The following is a 25,451-nucleotide window of genomic DNA, read 5'->3' as shown; positions in this document are numbered from 1 at the left end:
GAATCTTACAGACACATCCATCAGCATTTTGGGGGGAATTCTTTATCAAAAGTTTTTTTTACTGTATCAAGATTTTTGAATACAACTTTAATATTAAAAGTCTTAAGAAGAGAAGGCATATCAACCAAGTTTTCATGGTAAGGGAGAACCAACATATTTTTAGTTGAATAAGGCTGGTTGTCCCTTTTTGGATTGTAAAAAGTATTTCTAGCAACTTTAAAAGATTTATCAATTACATTTCTTGGGTATTTTAAATCATTGCCTATTTCATAAATTTTGGATATTTCTTCATCTATGAACTCAGGACTACAAATTCGTAAGGCTCTCAAAAACATTGATGAGAAAACAGACAGTTTGACTCTATCTTGATGCGAGGAATAATAGTGGACATAGGAACAGTTATTTGTAGATTTTCTGTAAATTTTAAATTTGAATTCATTATTACCCTTAATAATTAAAACATCTAGAAAAGGCAATGAGTTATTTTCTTCAAACTCAACAGTAAAGTTTATAGAATGGGCTAAGTTATTTAATTTTCCAAGGAAATGGTGTATATCTACATTTTTGGGCATAAGACACAAAATATCATCAACATATCTGAACTATTTAGCTCTATTAGGGAGGATTGTGTTAAGCAACCTTGTTTCAAAAAATTCCATGTATAGGTTACTAAGAACAGGTGAAAGAGGATTTCCCATTGCCATACCAAACTTCTGAGTGTAAAACTTATCATTAAATACAAATTTTGCATCAACAATGCAAAGTTTAATAAGTTTAATGAGAGTAGGAACTGGCAATGGTAAATCATAGTTAACGAGTTCTTCAGATAAGAAACTTAATAAATCATCAACAGGAACTTTCGTAAACAAGGAAGTAACATCAAAACTAACCATGTTAAAATCATTTAAGTCAGTCAAGGAGCTTAATTTATCAACCAAGTCTATGTTGTTTTTAACATTAAAGTTAGAAATTTTGCCAACAATAGGGCTCAAAATATCAACAAGCCATTTGGATAATTTATATGAAACTGACCCTATGGAGGTGAGGTGTTGGCCAGACCCCTTATATAGCTTCCTTGGATGCTTTACTTTCATAGTTCCTTGATAATGTGAGTAGTCACGAAAGCGCTTGGAATTTCTCTATTCTTTCAGAGTGGTTGTTTTGCATATTCTGAAATCACCTGTTTACTGTGATCTTATTGTATATATATATATATATATATATATATATATATATATATATATATATATATATATATATATATATATATATATATATATATATATATATATATATATATATATATATATATATGTATTTATATATATATATATGTATATATATATATATATATATATATATATATATATATATGTATATATATATATATATATGTATATATATATATATATGTATATATATATATATATATATATATATATATATATATATATATATATATATGTATATATATATATGTATGTATATATATGTCTGTATATATATGTATATATATATATCTATATATATATATATATATATATATATATATATATATATATATATATCTCATCTTCTAACTTTATCATAACCTAAGAGTCTCGAGAACCTATGGGCAGAAAGTTTAGGACAGCAATAAAAAAAAAACAGTGTGAATTAATGTAAAATAACAAATGATTTTCTAAATTCTCTGCTTTCCTGATCCAAACATATCGCTGTAACCTACGCTAATGGCATCATAATTCATACAACAGAAAGTTAAGAAATTAGTATCATTCTTAATGACGTTGAAATAATTAGTTATCGACTAAACCTTGTCATATCCTCATGTTAGTTGAGGATAGCAACAAGCTAAATGCTCCATTAATTTACTCGCAGGGTAAACTCGTCAGAAACGTTAAATCATATATATCTTCGTTCAGATGTACTTTTCAATACACCCATCATAAGGCAGATAAATAAGAAAGGTAAACACTCTAAATGTTCTCAAGAGGTGTTCTTGGCTACAAACCCACATGTTGTGCTACTGTAAGAGCAGTGAGAAACATACAGTGGAACCTCTGGTTACTAACGCTTCCGAACACGAACAAATCGGTTCACGACCAGAGTTTTGGAACGAATTATGGTCGTAACCAGAGGTTCCACTGTACATTATCTTTATTAAATCGTTAATATATTGTGTTGCACCTACATTAATATTAACCTAAAGGAAAATATCTTCGACCCTTGGAGCTGGTGCAAAGGAATGCTAATTTTTATTGTTTTTTTGGCTTTCCTAAAACAAATAACTTCCATAACATTAGGAAGAAGCTTGATGTTCCAGTGTTATTGGTAGAATAACTAAACTTATCTGTTATTGACATTAAAATGCTGAGAAACACACTGAATAATCACTACAAATCGTATTATTAAATCTCTTTCTCTGCATAAAACCTATTATTATACTTAACAAGAATGCTTCACACTTCCATGAAAGACGTTCTTCAGATGTTACATTCCATCAATCTTCTATTGATAAGGAACTTCTTCTCAGTAAGTCGGTCTTTTCTTGGAGTTATCTTTTTCCTACCACTTTTACCAGCTCGTTTTGCGGCGAGTCTGTGGTTATTGGCTCCATTGTTAATAATTAATGCCACCCTATAAACAACACTCCTTGATACTTTCACCTTTTCAACGATTTGCTTATATCACTTGTTATTCCCTCGTGAAGGCCATTAATATATATTATGAACAACAATGGGTCTAAAACTGATCCTTGTGGAACGCCACTTGTGAGTGATATCCTACTCAGATTTAACCCGATTTCCGCAGACTCTTTTGCTTTCTGTTGGTGAGTCATGACTCGATCCATTACATGACTTTTAACCTCAGTACCATGAACTGCCACCATTTTTTTATTATTGTCTTTACTAAAATCTAAATAAATAGTAATGTATTTTTATTAAGATGACTTCTTATAATATCAACTATCATTGAGATAAATGGCATAAAATACCGACACGATAGAAAAATAAACATAAATGCATTATAATACGATTCTTTATTGACTACGTTTCGCCCACACAGTGGACTTTAAGATGTCTAAACAAAAAAACAACACAGTCTTGGTCTTGCAGCTGTCACACTTCCAGCATGACAAAACATTTTCCCTCTAAGATGAGTGACGATTGTCCTGAGTGATTCACACTATTTCTCTCTGTTAAGTTTATTGACCCAACTGTACGACTGTGTGATCTGCTTTCCTCCACATAAGATTTAAATTACTGGTCTCCATGTAGCATTTTTACCATACTTGTTGGCATGTTTGGCGTTTCAAAAACATTATGGGTCTCAAAACTTGCCTATTCATGCCACTTGGAACTGCTTCACAACTAAACATACACAATTCTTGAAGACAAAGATGAATAACATCCTGCCATGGCCGGGAGTCATGCCTTAACAACAAGCCAGAGAAGTGGACATGGGAGCAATTTTAAAACAAGCTTCAAGGATAGTTGGAACTTATACGTCATGATGACAGCTCTCAGAACACATCCGGAAAGAAGTATATATATACACAGCCAGCGAGTGTCTCTGCTCCTTCCCGTGCTCTAACCTTCAGACTTGACACAGGTGAGCTCTGGGTTCTACACACCTTTAAGCTACACTAATTTTTAATATAACTCACATACAGACGTACTCCGTTATAACAAGTGAACATTGCATATGGTTCCCATTTCTAGAGTATTACTGAATTATATCTGGGGAAAGCACCAGACTTGTAGGGGTCATACAGCACCTGGGAATGGGAGGTAATTAGGATTAAGCAAAGAAAGTGAGAACAGCTCCAATTTCTTGGATCCAGAACCCTTCAAGAACTGGGGGTTCCATTATATTATCATCCTGTCTTTCCTTCCATTAGCGTGCTAGGTGATCCATCATGAAGCTGTTGACTTATCTCATCCTGACGGCGACGCTGCTGGTGCTGCTAGTCGGTGCTGCCCCACCCCCGGACAACAACCCATTTGATATCTGTTTGAATGAGACATTGAAACAAACTCTAAGTAAGTTACCGACACTAATACATCTGTAGCAACTCTTCAACTTACGAAGGCTCAACATTAAGCAAGTTTATATTTAGCTACTACAAATTTAACATACATTTTTTACAATGTTTTCAAATATGTAAAATAATACATTATGTAGAATTAACATAGGATACCAAACTAAAGTCAGACATTGGCTTCCCAACCTTCTGATTTGTGAGTCAAAATAAGAAGCGCAACTTTTAGGCAATTTTGGAAATTTTGTAATTGTGCTGGAGTGTAGAGTACAGAAGGTGCCATGATAGTGTACTTATTTATGTAAAGTTATGGAAGAGATTAGCTCAACTTGATGGCGAATTTATTGAGTGTTGCTGGCTAGTGTGTAGTACACGGGTAAGAAATGTTACAGTGAAGCTAACTGGCGTCAGTCAAATGTTTAATTATATCATGTGCAAAGGTCAGCAGTGTTCTCTCATTTTCATGATAGATTCTCCGGTTGTGATCCATGAGAGCTTCTCTTAGTTGTGGTCTGTGAGAGCTTCGTTTACTTGTGATCCTTGAGAGCTTCTCTTAGTTGTGATCCTTCAGAGCTTCTCTTTGTTGTGATCCTTCAGAGCTTCTCTTTGAACATTAAAATGGTATAAAATACCGACAGATTGTTAGGTAAGACACATATGCAACAGTTAGGTATCTTTATTTCGAAACGTTTCGCCTACACAGTAGGCTTCTTCAGTCGAGTACAGAAAAGTTGATAGAAGCAGAAGATACTTGAAGACGATGTAATCAGTCCATCACCCTTAAAGTTTTGAGGTGGTCAGTCCCTCAGTCTGGAGAAGAGCATTGTTCCGTTGTCTGAAACAATATGAAGTTGAAGTGACAGGATGGAGCCTTTTTATAGTGCCAGGAGGTGAGACGTAGGTTGCGTTGGGAGGGCAGGTCCCTCTCAAACCCAGCCGTTCTCACTAGTAGAGATTGTCGAAGGTGATGGTCTGTACCAAGATACCCTTGTGTTGCAGTGTCTGACAGAATGAACATTAAAATGGTATAAAATACCGACAGATTGTTAGGTAAGACATAAAGATACCTAACTGTTGCATATGTGTCTTACCTAACAATCTGTCGGTATTTTATACCATTTTAATGTTCATTCTGTCAGACACTGCAACACAAGGGTATCTTGGTACAGACCATCACCTTCGACAATCTCTACTAGTGAGAACGGCTGGGTTTGAGAGGGACCTGCCCTCCCAACGCAACCTACGTCTCACCTCCTGGCACTATAAAAAGGCTCCATCCTGTCACTTCAACTTCATATTGTTTCAGACAACGGAACAATGCTCTTCTCCAGACTGAGGGACTGACCACCTCAAAACTTTAAGGGTGATGGACTGATTACATCGTCTTCAAGTATCTTCTGCTTCTATCAACTTTTCTGTACTCGACTGAAGAAGCCTACTGTGTAGGCGAAACGTTTCGAAATAAAGATACCTAACTGTTGCATATGTGTCTTACCTAACAGAGCTTCTCTTTGTTGTGATCCTTCAGAGCTTCTCTTAGTTGTGATCCTTGAGAGCTTTCCTCCCTCTAGCTCAAACCTTTAATTCTCTCACTGAAGCCTAAACAAAAATTTCTCTCATTCTTGTGTCCAGTTCTTTAACTTTCTCACAGTGATCTCACAGTTCTCAGTATCACCAATTCTCTTCCTCAGGAAATAAACTGTGCACCAGCGTAGAGATACCAGAGGAAGACTGCGAGAGCAAAACAGAGGAAATACAGCAGTGCAATAGAAGATTGTACAATGGCAGTGACAACGAAGCTACGAAGAATACCATCGAAGCCTTAGCAGAATGCATGACGTCTATCGCCAGCATCAACATTACTCCTGCAGACCAAGGTGCGCTAACGTATCACTATTCTTAAGAACATAAGAACATAAGAAAGAAGGATCACTGCAACAGGCCTACTGACCCATGCAGAGCAGGTCCATGTAACCCCCCGGATTAGACCAATGACCCACCCCCCGGATTATCCCAATGACCCACCCAGTCTGGTCATCTCCACTCAAGGATGGAGCACTGCACCAGACCCAGCAGCACAAGCTAGTCAGGTCCAACTCACACCCACCCACACCCACTCATGTATTTATCTAACCTATTTTTAAAACTACACAACGTTTTGGCCTGAATAACTGTACTCGGGAGTTTGTTCCACTCATCCACAACTCTATTACCAAACCAGTGCTTTCCTATATCCTTCATGAATCTGAATTTTTCCAACTTGAAACCATTGCTGCGAGTCCTGTCTTGGCTGGAAATTTTCAGCACGCTATTTACATCCCCTTTATTTATTCCTGTTTTCCATTTATACACCTCGATCATATCCCCCTAATTCTACGCCTTTCGAGAGAGTGCAGATTCAGGGCCTCAGTCTATCCTCATAGGGAAGATTTCTGATACATGGGATCATCTTTGTCATCCTCCTCTGTACGTTTTCCAGAGCATTTATGTCCATTCTGTAATACGGTGACCAGAACTGAGCGCATAGTCTAAATGAGGCCTAACCAACGATATATAGAGTTGAAGAACAACCTGAGGACTTCTATTATTTATACTTCTAGATATGAAGCCAAGAATTCTGTTAGCTTTATTGCGAACACTAATGCACTGTTGTCTTGGTTTTAGGTTACTGCTAACCAGAACTCCTAAATCCTTTTCGCAATCAGTAGCATTAAGATCTACATTATTTAGTTTATATGTGGCATGGTTATTTAACTGTCCAACAGTTAGAACTTTGCATTTGTCAATATTAAACTGCATCTGCCACGTCTCCGACCATTGCATCAGTCTATTCAAATCATGCTGGAGTGCTCTAATGTCCTCATTAGAATGAATTGGACGGCCTATTTTGGTGTCATCAGCAAATTTGCTTATGTCGCTATTTACTCCTTCATCTATGTCGTTTATGTAAATTGTGAACAACAACGGGCCCAACACTGACCCCTGAGGAACACCGCTTGTGACGTGCCCCCATTCTGATTTCTCCCGATTTATGCAAACTCTCTGCTGTCTATTTGTCAGCCATGCCTCTACCCAGGTAAAAAATTCTCCTATTCCGTGTGTCCTAAGTTTCCTCAATAGCCTCTGGTGTGGAACTCTATCGAAAGCCTTACTGAAGTCCATATACACAATATCATATTTATTACCATGATCTACCTCCTCAAACACCTTAGTGAAAAAAGTTAGTAAATTCGTAAGACAGGAACGCCCCTTTGTAGAACTGTGTTGAGATTCATTAATCAATCTGTGCCTGTCAAGATGGCTACGAATTGCTTCGGCAATTATTGATTCCATAAATTTTACCACTATGGAGGTAAGGCTTATTGGTCTATAGTTCGAAGCCAAGGACCTGTCACCTGCCTTGTAAATAGGTATTACATTTGCCATTTTCCACTTATCAGGCACTATGCCAGTTTGTAGTGATATGTTAAAAAGATTAGCCAAAGGTATGCTAAGTTCCTCTTTACATTCCTTTAACACCCTTGCAAACAGTTCATCAGGACCTGGGGATTTGTTAGGTTTTAGTTTCTATATTTGTCCAAGAACCATGTCACTAGTTACCGCAATCGTACATAGTTTATTATCATCCTGTTCTACATAATCTATTATTTCAGGAATATCGCTAGTATTTTCCTGGGTGAAAACTAAGAGGAAGTAGGTATTTAGAATTTCACACATATCCTTATCACTGTCAGTGATCTGACCAGAGTTACTCTTAAGTGGGCCAATCTTGTCCCTAATCTTACTTCTGTATACTGAAAGAACCCTTTTGGGTTAGTCTTTGAATCCCTTGCGACCTTAGCCTCATAATCTCTTTTTGTTTTTCTTATTCCTGTCTTTATTTCTCTCTTTAATTAAATATATTGATTTCTTAACTGCCCATCCCCCGTTTTGATACGCCCTTCATTAAGCGGGATAAAGCAGAAAAAATCACTATTCCTGTTATTAGTCGTAACAAAGCCTGAAATTTTCACTATCATTCATGTTATTAGGAATATTTCATTATCGTTGGTGTCATTAGTCGTATCAAAACAGGAAAATTTCACTGTCATTCGTGTCATTAGAGAAATTTCACTATTCTTCATGTCCTTAGTCGTAATAAAGTAGAAAAGTTTCACCATCACTTATGTCGTTAGACATCAGCAAGTAATAAAGTTTCATTATCTCTTGTACGATAAGTTTTATTAGTAAATACTTTACGAATATTGAATCGTAGTGAGTGTCGAGTAGCTCAAATTAAAAATATATAACACATGAAGCAGTGTAGCTTTTATTACACGACGTTTCGCCCAAAATAGGCCCTTTTTCACAACATTTAGCCCTAAAGAATTCTCTTTAGGACAACATTTCGCCCTAAATTGTGCTTTATTAAACGAGATTTCGTCGTAAAGAGGATTTCATTAATCCTAAATTTCATAAAATATATACAGGGCGAAACGGCGTCTAACAGAAATTTTCGCCCTGATACCTGAGCTTTACGAGATCAAATATCATTTTTTATAGTAACCTCAATAACTTCTTTTTTCTGGCAGCTGACCTCAAGACCTACATGACGTTTCTGAGCCAAATTATTCCTGCCAATAAAGACACCGTGTGTAGCAAGATAGAAGCTCTGGCGGATTGCTTCAAGACCAAGTCGAATATGGTGAGTCTACTTTGTTTACTGTAGTCTATTGCAGTCTACTATAGTTCATTAGCTGTTACACTGTGGCCTGCCACTGTGTGTGTGTGTGTGTGTGTGTGTGTGTGTGTGTGTGAAGACAACGCTGTGGCTTCACTACCCAGCCATACATGAAGCAAATTTTCACAACTCGCAGCTTCCTGGGAGTAAAAGCCGAGAAAGTGGCAGAAATTCAAGGTCAAGTATATGACTTTGTTTACATGTTTTTCCGAGAATTAGTAGACAGAATAATGGGCAAAGAATATTAGAGAATGAAAGAGTGATTTATATTCTAGGTTTTATAATGAGTGTTATCTGCCTCCTTTGTGCCTCGTATCATAAGCCTTTACTTTGTGGATTATAGAGGATTTAATATCTTTCCCACGACTTCTATAACAGGACACAGAATACGTGACAATATTCTCCTTTTATTTTCAGTACCAGCATATCAAGGACTGCCTCGACCAGAATGAATAACCCAACTGAAGTGTCAGAACACCTGAAGAGCGCTGTCTGCAACTCGCTGAGAGCACTTGCAAGAATTCCCTCATGCCCTTTCTCCATTAGCTGTTTTTCTTTGCTATTTCTGCTAAAATCTACCTGAGGAGAACTTGAAGACATTCTCTTAGACACGTTGTGTTTCTCACTCTGGTGACGGACACAGATTCAGGTGTCTTCTACACCCACAGTTGTTTATTAAAAAAAATATGCACACTTATGTATTATGTTTCTTTTCCTGCACATTAAATGATTTAGCAAAGTTGCGTTTATCTTCCAATCTTCAATTTTATTCTATAATTCTAATGACTAATTGTGTAGATAAACAATGACTGGGCGATCAGGAGTGATGAATCTACATGTTTTGCAGTGGCTGTGCTCTTGGCACAATGATCGGGAGTCCAAGTAATGGTAAACCCGGAATCAAGAAGTTTGGTCGTGGTTGCGGTGTTAAGTAGGAGTATCTGTCAAGGAGTTTGAAGACAGAATTTTTAAAACATTAATTTGTGGTGCTTTTGTAATCTGGAATAATACATCTCTAGGGGAGATATTGCCATGATCAGGTTTAGAGTATTTAAGGTGTCTCACATATCATTACTCAGTTGTCTACGAAGATTACAACGCTCCTGAAGAGAACAGACATCATTCACCATCACCTTTTTCACGATGCTTGCCCATAGTGTAAAGATCAAGCCTACCAGTGGTGTTATCAACGACTCCGCCAAACTTGTCCTTGCTGCCGCTGTAAAGACCTGCCTGCAGGTTTAAGTTACAGCTATCCACTCGCTGAAAGACTCCTTTATTGTCGTCTGTACTGACGATCACGAAGCTTGAAAATTGATAGACGACACGTCTATGAAAAATCTCAGAGACCGACAGTTCACCGTCTCTCCTTCACCTTTCCTGTTGGCGAAACGTTCAGTTTTCGTCAAACGGCTGGACAAGCTCATCACTTCCCTATCAACTGTAGACCTTGAGACCTTCATGCTGGACCTGCTATTCGTACCATCACTCGACGCCTGACTGTCCCCTGAAAGGAAAGAAGTATTGTACCATCTGTGGAAAGGACGGCCATAACTCCACAGAATGTATCACCATTACCACCTGCCTCACTGCATCATACGCTTGCAGTAAAATGTCCTCTACGAAAATCAGTACTCTCCCAGAAAATAAAAAATATTGTGAAGAACAGCCAGAAATCACCGACGCCATTTCCATTTCCTGACTCCACCATCACCTGACATCCAAATTCTTCCAAATATCAACTTTACTACTCCTCCCGACCTGTCTGCTCAAGCAGCTGTCCCCGCATCTGCCACAACCTCCCACACCACCTTCAGGAGTCATGTGGCAAGCAGTTACGTTACGAAATACACATACATATTAAGTGCATCGCTGCCGCGGCAGCGGCAGCAACAGCAACGACCTCCAAGCTCCGTACTTTTCTCCAACAACCAATACTCCTATGATGACCTAGTTGCAAGCAAAACTGCACCATCCAACGTAGCACCCAGAATGATCAAAGATTACCAACAGTGAAGCCTACAAATCGAAAATCATAGAGATCAAAGGAAGACTGCCCTCAAACCCAAGGCAACAAACACCCCGCTAAAAAAAACCATACCACGGACGGGATTTGAACCCGCGGTCAGAGAGTCTCAAAACTCCAGACCGTCCAACACCCCGCTGCCAGCCGAATAACGTGACCCTAAGCTTTGTATAACTACAACTACTTCTTAACTACAACAATTCCTGTAGTATTATGAGGCGTAATCTCAGAGGAAACAGCACCAAGGTCAGCAAGAAAACACCGAAAAATCGACTATTCAACAAGTATACCCAGGACGACGCCGGCCCAGCTACCACCCTTCTCACCACCGCCCAGGACGACGCCGGCTCAGCTACCACCCCTCTCACCACTGCCCAGGACGACGCCGGCTCAGCTACCACCCCTCTCACCACCGCCCAGGACGACGCCGGCTCAGCTACCACCCCTCTCACCACCGCCCAGGACGATGCCGGCTCAGCTACCACCTCCCAGGACGACACCACAACAATAACACCAAACATGGCTGCCTCCACCTCTACCACCTCTCTCTTCCCCGGATTCAACCTACCAAGTAGTCTCTCAGGTATGACCAGCGATCCAGATACCCTCAAGTCATGCATCTCCACCTTAGTTATTGAAAATATGAGTCTTCGAGAGACGCTAACAAAACAAGACACCAGGATGACACAACTCGAGAACAAAATCCTTAGTCTTGAACAAAAGTTATCAACACCAGGAATGACTAACTATGGGAAAACCATCCAAACAGTCATAGGTAGCCATGAAGAACAAATAATATCTCTTAATACAAAGGTTGAAGAAGCAGTAAAAGAATGGAAGAACAACTTGGATAACCAGTTCAGTGACTACTTTGCTCTCCAAGATGATAAAACTGAGCAAGAAAAACTATCGGACGCAGTAATAGTAACAGTCCACTTTTTCCCAGTGATATGAACCAAACAAACAGTAAAGAAATTACTCTCCAGACTATTTTGCTGCAATAGCTACCCACCTTCGCACCCGTTGGCAACAACGTTGGTCAACTCTGCTCGGTAACAAACTTCATTCTATTAAACCGAGCATAGGTTACTGGCCGTCTTCTTGTCATCAGTGCCGAGGTTGGGAGACCACTCTCTCCCGCCTTCGCATTGGTCACACTCGTCTTACTCATGGGTATCTCATGGAGAGGCACCCTGTTCCTCTCTGTGAGCAGTGTCAAGTTCCAGTATCGATTAGCCACATTCTGTTAGACTGCCCTCTCTATCAACGAGCACGCAGAATTTACCTCCAACGTCGTCTTCGTTCTACTACTCTCTCTTTACCTTCCCTTCTTGCTGATGGACCCTCCTTTAATCCTGACTCTCTCATTGACTTCTTGACAACGACTGATTTACTCCACAAACTCTGATGATACTTTTCACACTCCCCTCAGCCCTTTCTAGTTCAGTCTCTTGCTGCCCTTTACCCTTTCACCATCCACTGTCCCGCTGTTATCCGTAACCTATTACTCATCCATCTCCCTTTTGCCACCTGATGCCCTCGCTTCCTTCCTGCCCTGCAGCGCTGTATAGTCCTTGTGGCTTAGCGCTTCTTTTTGATTATAATAATAATAATCCAGATCATAAAGGACCAAACAAAATTTACAGTACCAGTGTCAGAAATAAAGGAAGCCAGGTTACTAGGATCCCATGGTAGAAAAGTGTTATGCTGAGATTCCACTCACATACATAAACGAGTGTCTCGCCAAAAACGTCAGAACCTCCTGTATAGAGTCAGAAAACTTAAGCGGGAGAATAATGACACAATACACCAATGCTTTACACGGGATGGGAAAATTCTAGTTAGGAAAACAAATGTAGGTCAACTGTACACAATCACGAACGAGAATGATCTATCACGATTTTTCAGGGATACTAATCTTACAGAGAATAACTAAACAATGTCCAACCTAAAAGCCTACGTAGTGTAGTGAATGTTTTACTCCATTATTGTACAAATTTCACAGTACAATCTCTTAGCAATCAAAAATCAACTACCTCAGTAATGTGATTTTACTAGTAAGCATAAGTCACCTTATGTTATATAATTTTCTTAATTAATATTGTTTGCTTAAATATTTGCTTAATTAATACTTTCTCTGTCCATATTACAGCCTCATATTTCTTTAAATAATATTAATTGCTATTACTTACCAAACTTATTATCAAATACCATTTTTTACTATCAGTACAATTTACTCTTAACATTTTTGACATTTTAGTTACCATTACTTGTTTAATTACCATAACCTGTTTTAATACCACATTTACTATCTTAGGGTAGTTCCTTACTCTTAAATACCTTGTACTGCCAATTAAGTTCTAGTATAACTACCAGTTCAATAATTAATACAAATAACTCTTCTTAAAATTTAGTACTTGAAATAAATATTTCTTTTTTTCATTTTGTTTTTATTAATTAATATTTCTTGTAATCATTATTACTTACTAAAATTTTATTAAACACCATATTTACTACCAGTCAATTTTACTTATGTACAGTAATCATTATTTTATACTTTTCTTAACCTTTTGTTGCCAAATTTTCAAATTTGTATATTGACCTCCAACCTTTATATTATCCTTTGTACCTGTGTACCTGTGTACCTGTGTACCTGTGTACCTGCCTACCATCTTACTATCATATTATAACCAAGTCATTGCCATTTTTATTTTTCTATTTTATTCTTTTGGTACATTAATTTGTGTATTTTATCTTGTCAATTTCAATCTAGTTATACTCTTGTTCTTGTTAACAACTTATATTAGACCTTAGTACAATTGCAAGTGAGAGTCTTGCACCTTTTAACTTGTATTCTTATATTATTAGTTTATACCTAGTTGTATTTTAGCTCATTCTAGCTCAATATATAGACAACACCAAATTCATTATATTAGACCTTAGTGCAATTATAAGAGTGAGTCTGGTGCTATTTGTAATTTGTATTTTTATAGTATTAGTTTATACCTAGTTGTACTTTAGCTCATTCTAGCACAACACATAGACAATATCAACTTCATTATGTTTATTAGTGACTATACTTTATATGACCAAAGTGTTTAGCTATATACTTGTCCAGACTTCCCACTACTATAGATATCAGTATTAGAACTCACCACATAAATACAAGGATATAAATAACCACTATTTAAACCTAAAAGATGAATGATCACGTTGACCCTGATCTAAACCTCCATAATCTAACACACAATCAAAACTTATTGGAAAGTAACTGCCTTTATTACACAGCATCACAAGCCAGCACTATCCTGAACACTGCTCAAAGTCTATCAGTTCTTAACTACAACATCAGGTCCTTAAGCAAACACTATGATGACCTCCTGGCACTCCTTGAGTCACTAAAGACACCCTTCTCCTGCATTATTCTTACTGAGACCTGGCTTAAGCAGGACACAATAGATATCTACCAAATATCAGGATACACAGCAATCCACAACTGCAGACCATACCAAGTTGGGGGTGGAATTGCAATCTATTACTCTAACCAACTATATTGTATTAGCACCACTTGCTTTAGTGATGAATATGGGGAATACATTTTTGCTAATTTTACTGTAAAAAACCTTAAGACGCCTATAACAATCGGTGCCATTTACCGGATACCCCACACAAACATCCCAAATTTCAGTGAGAATCTAAAGGCACTAATAACAAACAGACAAATGAACAAGCACCACCTTCTCTTAGCTGGAGACTTCAATATCAACCTTGGCCTTCCAGATGATCAGCCTGTAACTGATTTCATCAACAATATGAACAACACACTTCTCATACCAACAATAACTAAACCAACCAGGATGACTGAGACAAGTGCAACCATAATAGACCACATATGGACCAATATACTAGCCCCCCTTAAATCATGGATAATCACAGACAGCACTACAGACCACTACCCAACCTTCCTCTTAACAAACATTAGTAAGCCACCACTCGAATACAGCAAAGTTTCATTTAGACTCCATGACTAGGCCTCAAAAAGGAATTTCACAGCAGACCTAGAGACTGTTGACTGGCCTACAGAATTCTCCAATGACAATGGAATTGACGATTGGACAGACATTTTTCTTAACAAAATACTTAGACTATACAACAAACATTGTCCTATAAAAACGAAACAGATCACGAATAAACGGCTCGGTTGCCCATGGTTAACCAGCAGCATTCTGAAATCCATTGATAAGAAACACCAATATAAAAAGCAAATTAATAAAGAAAGCCAAACAACTGTACTACTCCAGCAGATTCACTGACAGAAGAGGAGATATAAAAAAGACCTGGAAAACACTTTCCCAGATTCTGGGGACCCACAAACTGATAAAAAAAAACAAGAATATTGTCCTAACTAAACCTAATGAAACACCACTGCAACCAACTGATACAGCTAACGAGATAAACGACTCCTTCTCAAACATAGGGCCTGATCTCGCCAGTAAAATCCCACGTACCAACGCCCGTGCCGGGGACTACCTAGATGGGAATTTTCCAAATTCCTTCTATCTTGTACCAACTGAACCCACGGAAGTCACCGCGATTATAAAGTCACTCAAAAATAACTCAGGGAATTTGTCTCACGTCCCACCATTATTGTACAAGCGAGCGGCCCATGTCCTTTTGCATGCTATTACATTACTTTTTAACAAGTCACTAGAAACTAGCACTTTCCCGACACTACTCAAGACAGCAAGGGTTACACCAATACTTAAAGGAGGTGACCCTACAGATGTAAACAACTATAGGCAAATATCAAACTTACCATTGCTATCCAAAATCTTCGAGAAACTCGTGCACAGGAGACTATATTCATTTATAACGGCACAAAACATACTCAACCCCTGCCAATTTGGATTCAGGAAAAATAAAAGCACTAATGATGCAATTGTAAAAATGCTAGATCTCCTTTACACAGCATTGGAAAATAAGGAATATCCGCTAGGATTTTTTATTGACCTAAGAAAAGCGTTTGACACAGTAGACCACGGCATCCTACTCCACAAACTTGACCATTATGGTATAAGAGGCCATGCGCTTGCATATTTCAAATCCTACCTTACTAATGGGTATCAGTATGTCACCATTAAAGACACAGCCTCATCAACATGGCCACTTCACTGGAGTTCCGCAGGGAAGTGTCCTTGGTCCCCTGCTCTTCCTCATTTACATTAATGATCTTCCAAACGTATCCCAACACCTGAAACCCATTCTCTTTGCTGACGACACGACTTACGTCATCTCCCACCCTAATCCTGCCACCCTCAACACCATTGTCAACGAGGAGCTGCTCAAAATTCTGACTTGGATGGCAGCCAATAAACTCACACTTAACACTGACAAAACCTACTACATTATGTTTGGTAGGAGAGCAGGTGTTGTGCAACTTAACATTAAGATCGACAACACTCTAATTGCCAGACATAATGAGGGCAAATTCCTAGGTCTATACCTCGACAACAACTTAAATTTCAGCACCCATATCCAACACATAACAAAAAAAGTATCCAAAACGGTGGGGATCCTCTCCAAGATACGATATTACGTGCCGCAAACTGCCCTTCTCACACTATACCATTCACTCATTCATCCATACCTCACCTATGCTATTTGTACTTGGGGATCAACTGCAGCAACACATCTAAAGCCAATAATAACCCAACAAAAAGCCGCAGTAAAAATAATCACTAAATCCCATCCCTGGCAACACCCCCCCCCCACTCTTCATAGATCTAAACTTACTCCCTGTTCAGACCATCCACACTTACTACTGTGCAATCTACATCTACAAGACCTTAACATGAATAAACAAAAAAAGAGATTAACAAATTTTTAACAGACAGGCAGAAGCCTTTAACAGATTAACAGAAACGTTTAACAGAAAAACAGAAACTAAACGGTTAAACAAATAACAAAACTGTCAGCAATATAACCCTCTTAAGGCCTATTTTTAGATCTATTGTGTATTTATATATTTTTGGATGAATGACCCATATACTAGCATTTTCAAAGGGAAAATTTATATTTCTCCTAAACACAAACACTATTGAAATAAAATTCTGGAGCCAACACTATAGCTTCTTCCTTCAGGCGGAGTAATTTTAGAACTAAAACTATAAATCGCTGAACATTACAATAATAACGTTCTATCATCACCACAAAAATGTGTAGAGGAGAAAAATACAAAATAAATGAAAACAATTCAAGGACAGTTGAGAGATGGATGTGATGATGACACATCTCAAAAATGCCACATCCGGATGGTGGCATATATATATACAGGTCTTAGGTTCACTACTGACACATTCTGCAACATCTAAGGTCCGTATAGGTGAGTTCTGGTTCCTGAACAGTATCCACTGTTACTAGAAGTAGAGAAGCCCTTAATACCTGCAGTCTACCTGGAGGTTATTTCTGGGGTCTAGGCCCCCGCGGCCCGGTCGACGACCAGGCCTTCCGGTGGATCAGGGCCTGATCGTAGTCCAACGTACGAACCACAGCCCGGCTGATACGGCACCGAATTTAGGTTTGCTGTGGTAAATTAGACACATGTGCAACTCTTGGGTATCTTTATTAAGGAAACGTTTCGCCACACAGTGGCTTCATCAGTCCATACACAGGAGAAGCTTGAAGAATAGGAGAATGAGGTAATCAGTCCCTCAACCTTGAGTCGATGTGGTCAGTCCATCAATCTTGAGTAGAATACGGCATATGAGCGGAGAAGGAGCTTATAAACCGTAGGTAGGAGAGGTGCAGCAGTCATAGGTGGTGTCACATTTGCCCAATGTGGAAGTAGGTCGTGCCCAAGGGTTAGGCAAGCGAAGAATTCCCAAGTATTAAGATCCCAAGAAGTTGCAGTGTCTGATAGGATTGTAGATGAATGGCTCACAGAACCGACACGTTGATAAATTAGACACATGTGCAACTCTTGGGTATCTTTATTAAGGAAACGTTTCGCCACACAGTGGCTTCATCAGTCCATACACAGGAGAAGCTTGAAGAATAGGAGAATGAGGTAATCAGTCCCTCAACCTTGAGTCGATGTGGTCAGTCCATCAATCAGTCTATCCTCATATGGAAGATTTCTGATACATAGGATCAACTTTGCAATCCTCCTTTGTACGTTCTCCATTCTGTAATACGGTGACCAAAACTGTGCAGCATAATCTAAATGAGGCCTAACCAAGGATATATAGTTGAACAACCTAAGGACTCCTATTATTTATGCTTCTTGATATGAAGCCAAGGATTTTGTTCGCTTTATTGCGAACACTTATGCACTTATGCACAGACCGGGCCGCGGGGGCGTTGGCCCCCGGAACTCTCTCCAGGCAAACTCCAGGTAAACTGTTGTCTTGGTTTTAGATTACTGCTAACCAGAACTCCTAAATCCTTTTCTCAATCAATAATATTAAGATCTACATTATTTAGTTTATATGTGGCATAGCATGTAGTCCGCTTTATTTCCAGTTACTTGAACACAATGTTCATACACTAAGCATTATCACTGTTCATGATATCTTATTAAGAAATTTTAACGGATAAACAAACTTTTAACAAAATGTAACAATGTTGTTAGAATTCCGTACAGTATGTTAGATAAAAGGACACAAGTGCAACTAATGAGACATTTTTTGTGGCAACGTTTCGCTCTCTAAAAGTTTTGTCAAACCATTACAAACATTACAGGGATACAGAGTGTATATATATATATATATATATATATATATATATATATATATATATATATATATATATATATATATATATATATATATATATATATATATATATATATATATATATATATATATATATATATATATATATATATATATATATATATATATATAAACAAAATACATTTACAGAAAAAAACATAAACATGAATACAATGGCACAATGTATCAAAGATCATGAATTTCCTCCAGCTCCTCCGAGGCTGGACGTGAGCCAAGTATGCAGCAAGCATTTCCCCTCTGGATGGCGACTCTGAGGCGCTGGAACATGAAAGTGGCTACCCTTGGGTCCCTGGTGGTGTCGATGAGTCTGGAACCCAATTCTTTAAGGAAACGTGTGGCATTTTTTCCCCATGATCCCAAGGGCTCTGATCCCACTGGGACAAATTGATACTGTTGGCTAATGTCCCTGTACTTGCTGATCTTGTACTCCTCCCAGTGGTCAGCAGCTCCTCCCTGTCGCCCCACACTGTGATGAATATAGGTGTCAGCCAGTGTGGACACACAGGTATAGTCCCATGCTAAGAGCTTGCCATTCTTCCAGGGATAGATGGTGATCCCGTCGGGGCGGTTTGCTGGGTTGTGGGTATTGTTTGCTGCAAGTGATCGTGGCTCCCTCTCGGCAGGGCATCCAGCTGTAGCAAGGGTTCTCTTAATGATGTCGTTGACCTCATTGTGTCTTGCATGCCAGCCCTTGGTTTTGGAACAGTTAAGACCATGTAGACCGTATTGGTCTGCTTGCACTTCGCCGCAAATACACATATATTCTGTGTGAATTGGGGCAGCAAGGCGCAGAGCCACTGCAATACGGAGGGTCTTAGGGTCGAGTCGCGTTCCCATTGCCGATATGGGAACTGTTTGGAGGAAGTCCCCGGAGTGATGTGCACTCACAGCCTGGAGACGGGCAATCTCCCTATCTGATGTTGCAGCCCTGAGCATGTTGGCAAGCACCTTTTCAGCAATTGGGCCATCCCAGCTTGACTGTTTGTGAGCCAGTGCTGCACTAGGGTTTGGTGTTGGAGCAGCAAGAGTCTCCCATTCGGTGATGGCACTGGCATAGATAGGGTCTTCTATTCCTGCTGAGTCACTGAGGGTGTCAGGAAGAATTTGTCTTATCAACTCGTTTGATGCAATGGAAGTGGATAGGAAAGCTGGTAGAGCAATCTGGGAGGATCTGCGTACTCCTAGCCCTCCATACATACATATATTGTCTATTGTGCATTCATATTTTTTTTGGTATGACTGAATCATAAACCAGGGTCTTTAAATACAAAATTAAAATGTCTACTAAATACAAACTATATGAGAATTTAGGCAAGATTTAAAAGAAATTCTGGAGCCAATAATTTATCTCTTTTTTCCATGCGACGTAATTTCAAAACTAAAGCAATAAATTAGAACAGTAAAGTAATTAATTAGAACAGTAAAGTAATTAATTAGAACATTAAATTAATTAGGACAATAAAGTAATTAATTAGAACATTAAAGTTAACTCCCGTCATAAAAAAAGTTAGATGTACAGACGAATGTGTGTAGAGGACAAAAGGACAAAATTAATGGGGAAAAACTCAAGGACAGTTGAAACGTAAGTGTCACGGTGACACATCTCACATCTATCACATCCGGATAGTGGCATATATATACCTGCTGTTGACCCTTTACTGGTACACAGCGTCCAACATCTAACTTCAGGTAAGTTCTCCCTCCTGCCCAGTGTCCACTACTACCACTAGAAGCCCTGAGACGAGCTTCGTTAAGTCATGACTTGACAAAGCTCTACATAGAATGAAAAATTGTCTTTATAAAGTTTTACTCTGCGCCAAGTTTCTTTGGCAAACTTGTTGACAAAACCTGCCATCCGTCACAATCTTTAGGTAAGTCTCGTGAAGTGAGTTTATTACATCTCTGATGCTCATTTAACTTGTCACTTTAGAGCTGTTCTCTTCTCCTATAAATTTTGCGTCTGTCGATGAAATTTTCTTTCATGTGTAAGACAAAATTTATCTTAGAGCAAATATTAATGTCATACCGAGATGTAGAAAAGACAACTGTTTACAATTCTGGACATTTATTACAGGAAACGTTTCGCCACTTGTGGCTAAACTTTCCCTGTTATAAATGTCCGGAACTGTAAATAAGTTTTTCTCCTGCAATTGATCTGATAGTCACAGTAAAACGTTAAACCCGTTATAAGGTTATAACTATAACCATAATTTTTAAGGGGTGGACCTGTAAGCCAGTAGAAGGCATCGGTCATATGACCAAAAGCTCGAACGGTGTCAAGAAACACTAGTCTGGAAAAATGGTTATAAATGACCATAATTTTTAAAGGGGTGGACCGGTAAGCCAGCGGAAGGCCTCGGTCAGATGACCAAAAGCTCCAAAGGCGGGTCATCATCTGACTAAGACCCGCGTCAGGAAACATTTGTCCTGTTTCCTGACGAACCTTACCTAACCTAACTAGTCTGGAACCTGCGTCAGGAAACACTTGTCTTGTTTCTCGACGAACCTCACCTAACCATAATAGCTACACATTTACCGAGAAATGAATGGTTTACTGTAATTCTTTAGATCAAGAGATTTACACCATTATTAATTTACGTCGGGGTAAAGCAGATCAATATGTCAACTCTGCAACAGTAACATTGCAACACTTAGCGGTGTTAGAAATCAACACAACGCGTGAAGAGTTGTTCCCACGAGACTAAAAGACCGTTCAGGTTTCAATGGTTATTATCATGTTCGGATCGTGTTTCTTCCACCAGCATTGTTTTTTTTTTTTGTTTTTTTTTTTTTACACAGGGTTTGACAAGGTTAAGGATCCCTAGCTTTATTGACAGCTATTTACAGGTTAAGGATTCCTAACTTTATTGGCAAGCTAAGAGCTGTTATGATTTTGTCTCTCTCTCTCTCTCCAGTAGTGTGTTGAGTACTCCATCATATTCTGATCATGTCTCTCCCTCCAGTAGTGTGCTGATAGCTGAAGCATGAAGCAGTTTGGTTATCTGATCCTGATGGCGGCGCTGCTGGTGCTGTTCTTCGGTTCTGGTACCGCAAAGGGACGTTTTCCATTTGAGCAGTGTGTCAATAAAACAGCAATGAGTAAGTATCACATAACTCGGCTAGGCTTGTGTAGAGTGAAGCTGTCTTGACAGTAAACTTGTCTAGTATATCGGGATGATGGAGGAACTTATAACTTAGCTAGATAGTGACGTTATCTAGTGTGACAAAATAGTGAAGGAGCTCATGAAACTTAGCTTGATCATAAAGTTATCCAGTGTAGTGGAGGTAAAATCTTACGTTGTTCATGGCAGAGGCTTAGGGAGGACACCACAAATTCAAACTAACCCTGTCAACCACATAATTTAAACTATCTCTCCCTCACTGTATCTCTTAATATCTTCAGAGGCTAAAATGTGTGCTGAGCTGAATTTGAGCACTACCGAATGCGCCGACAAAAAACCTTTGATCAAGAATTGTACCAAAGCCTTCAAGAAAGAACATTTTTCGACTTTCGTCGGGTGTGTGAACGATAAGATTTCCACCAACCTAGCAACCAGTGGTAAGTACCAACACCACCATCAGTGGTGGTTAATTAATATCACGGTCACTACAGCAGCACCATGATAAGTACCAGCACCATCATCAATGTTGGTTAATATCACGTTCACTACAGCAGCACCACTATCAACGGTTGACAAGACCGTTGTTGTGGCTCTTATTTCTTGGAGCCAAGATAACATCTTTCACTATTATTACGAAGAATAAAAGTCGATGCTGCTTCTGAAAATTCATAGCTGAACCACAATTTGTAGAGGAAACTTTAGATAACGCTTCGGTCCGTCCTAGACCATTATCAAGTATAAGAACATCCGAAGATTGATTAGGTTGGGAGATAAGTATAAAGCCGATGTCACCTTTATAGTCTTCATCAATAGGGTTAAACACTCTCATCGTCAAAGCAGACTTCACTTGACCTGACCTTATCTTTCACCTGTCTTCCGGCATTATCCACTGACCTCTCTCACCTCACTTCATAATGAGCCAGTAAGAATTTATGAAGTCTTTTTTTAGTAGTGTACTGCTACCCTATTCTACATGACAGTTCTACAGTAGGAACAAAAGCTAGCTAAGATTCCCTGCCACATTACCTTACATAGAATGAGGTTCATGAATCAAGTGATGAAGTCTGTCACTCTGAGTTGAGGGACTTTGGTAGGACACTGAAGATGTTGTTCAGCATTCCATGAATATATTAGTACCAACAGTAACCTGTAAGAGTACCGTTCAAGCAGAGCTGGAAATCTAATTGAGAAATATATATATGGTTTGTTACCTGGACCTGTAATTATTCAGAATAAAACTATCAACTTTCACGTATACTATGCTCTCTTTTTAAAAATTTATACGATTTAATTGTAAAACTGTTATGATAAAACCATCTCATGTTTTGACAGTTACCTCAGAAGAACTGGAGTCAGCTATTACTGCAGCGATTGAGAAAAATAAAGAGACAGTGTGTGCTCAAGTCCCGGCTGTGATGACCTGCTTCAAGGACGCCACAAACATGGTGAGTTTATTTTGTGTGCGTGTGTACCCACATATATGTGTTGTAGAGATCGATTCACAGCTCCTGGCCCAGCCTCTTCGCTGGTTGCCACTAGATCTATTCTGCGTGAGTGTGTGTGTGCGCTCACCTATTTGCGGTTGAAGGGGTCAATTCACAGCTCCTGTGTGTGTGTGTGTGTGTGTGTGTGTGTGTGTGTGTGTGTGTGTGTGTGTGTGTGTGTGTGTGTGTGTGTGTGTGTGTGTGTGTGTGTGTGTGTGTGTCCGTGCATATATTCGTGCAATTATTACCTCACTAGTTGTATTTACAATGAGAATAACATCTGTATTTGGAAAATTTCCTCCAGTACCTCTGAGGTAAGTCTTGTGTCCTGGACACAAATGTTGAAACAAAGTGAAGATAAAATTTTAAACTCTCTCGTGACATGTCAATAAAGTCTCCACATAATTATTACTGTAATGGTTCGATTTTCATTTTTGTAGCTTCCCTCTTAAATGTAAAAGAGCAGCTTTATGTTTCCTGCATCACAGACTTAGTCGTAACTATCCTTAAAACTGAGTATAGGGGTTTCTTCCACCAAATAATCTACTTTATTCCACTTTTAAATTGCCCTCTGGTTGAAATAATACTTAATAACATCCCAGTAACTCTGATGTGCCCTTAACATTGTCTCTTAGTGCCCGATCTCCATACAAATAGATTAGTTGTGTCGCCTGTGTGGCTAGTTTACTGTGTACCCGCAACTCATCCTGTCAGCAGTAACGTAGAATCCAAGGTTACAGAGGTCACAATGGGTCCTTGTCATTCCATATTTTACAATTACTAAGTTAATGTATACAATGCAGTATGGAATACAATATCAAAAAAGGTATTACCACTCAAAAGAATTGTCATAACTGAGGTTGTAATCTCCTCTGTAAAAATAGTTCATTCATCTAGTCGATGCAAAATGTGGATACAACCAGCAAAGTGTGTGGACTGAGACAGTCTCTCTGTCTGTCCTATCAAATCTTGATTATCCTGTACAGTGTTGTAATGTCTCCCCTGGTTCTTCTTTCCTCTAAGAGTCTTAGATCATCAGTTTTCTTGTTTTACCCAAGTTTTCTGGTAAAATAATCTTCATTATTTTTCATGCTTCCATTTACAGCCTCAGAAGATCTCAGAATGTATCAATCAACCTACCAAGTAAAGGGCCACTAAAACGTCAACACACCTGATGAACACTGGAACTCCCTGAGAAAACATGGAAAATTCACGGACGTCCTTCCCTGATTATATTTTCTTCTCTATTACTCAAGAATCTTCCTGGTGATTCCTTGAAGATTCTTCTTTAAGATTCATCAGAAATTTCGTAAATGATGATTCCTGACAATCTTTTATTGTCTCATCGCCACAACTTCCGTCTCCATCAAAGTTAAAAAAATTGTAAACATCTATTTTAGTTAGATACGAGAAAATGACAATGTTTCTCTACGACACGAGAACAACACGAGAGAAACAACACAAGAAGCAAATACAACAAAAAAAACTGAGAAAGCAGAAACATACCTGTTGTAAACACAGCAACACAACAGTTACTTGTATATTATAAGGTAACTAAAATACCAACATTACCTACGGAAGTAACAGAAGTGAAACATAAGGAAAGTAACAGGATAAACTAACGGCTGCTATAACAGTAACAGCAGCAACAGTATTCATAACAACAGTGACATATTCAACGTTAACAAGAAATGAACCACAACCTACGATGGACCACAACACAAGCTGCAGTAACCCTTAACAACAACAACAACAAACAATAAAAACAATGTAACCAGCAACAACGTCAAACAACTGTGCAACTAAATTTAATGACTCATTGGCAATGACAACTTTGATTTCTTTGTATTTTTCAAACATTAAATTATATTTTTTAAATTTAGTGCCATATATATATATATATATATATATATATATATATATGTATATATATATATATATCGTAGTAACTTTTGTTTTCGTTAATAATAAATATAAATTGGCAAATTTGTGTTTTACCTGTCATATTCAGTACCTCCAAGAACTGTCACTCGGAATCCGCTAACTCCTCAGATAACTACAATTTATTCGATTCTGAATGAATTTCGTATCTACTGCAAACTTTATTTTTTCCATATTCATTGTAGACCTCAATGGTGTGTCTGAATAAGGCTGTTATTTCCATCTGTGACGCACAGCACTCTTTCCCTAGACTTTTAGTTTGGTACTAGCTTGTATGAATAATAATAGCCTCAGCTTTACCTTATGCGAGCTGAGGACTTCCC

At 38.5% G+C, this 25,451-nt stretch overlaps 2 protein-coding genes across 5 annotated transcripts; both read left to right on the top strand.

The window, feature by feature from the left end:
* The first annotated feature begins 3,522 nt into the window (after positions 1-3,522).
* Positions 3,523-9,495, top strand: LOC128700264 (uncharacterized). Its single transcript, XM_053793323.2, has 5 exons — positions 3,523-3,612; positions 3,902-4,043; positions 5,734-5,919; positions 8,614-8,726; positions 9,180-9,495. The coding sequence occupies exons 2-5, from the start codon at positions 3,920-3,922 to the stop codon at positions 9,216-9,218; spliced, it is 462 nt and encodes a 153-aa protein (XP_053649298.1). The 5' UTR covers positions 3,523-3,612; positions 3,902-3,919; the 3' UTR covers positions 9,219-9,495.
* Positions 9,496-17,146: 7,651 nt separating this feature from the next.
* Positions 17,147-25,020, top strand: LOC128700347 (uncharacterized). 4 transcript variants are annotated; one of them, XM_070100081.1, is made up of 5 exons: positions 17,147-17,170; positions 21,545-21,680; positions 21,985-22,140; positions 23,036-23,148; positions 24,293-25,020. In XM_070100081.1, the coding sequence occupies exons 2-5, from the start codon at positions 21,566-21,568 to the stop codon at positions 24,332-24,334; spliced, it is 426 nt and encodes a 141-aa protein (XP_069956182.1). In that variant the 5' UTR covers positions 17,147-17,170; positions 21,545-21,565; the 3' UTR covers positions 24,335-25,020. The 4 variants fall into 4 exon arrangements, with proteins under 4 accessions (XP_069956182.1, XP_069956185.1, XP_069956181.1 ...); XM_070100084.1 differs by having other exon boundaries at positions 17,149-17,170; positions 21,548-21,680; XM_070100080.1 differs by lacking the exon at positions 17,147-17,170 and adding an exon at positions 20,242-20,270.
* The last annotated feature ends 431 nt before the right edge of the window (positions 25,021-25,451 follow it).

Source organism: Cherax quadricarinatus, chromosome 71 (assembly GCF_038502225.1).
Source record: "Cherax quadricarinatus isolate ZL_2023a chromosome 71, ASM3850222v1, whole genome shotgun sequence".
NCBI lineage: Eukaryota > Metazoa > Arthropoda > Malacostraca > Decapoda > Parastacidae > Cherax > Cherax quadricarinatus.
Note: the sequence above shows the minus strand (reverse complement) of the source record. Positions and strands in the feature narration are given on the sequence as shown.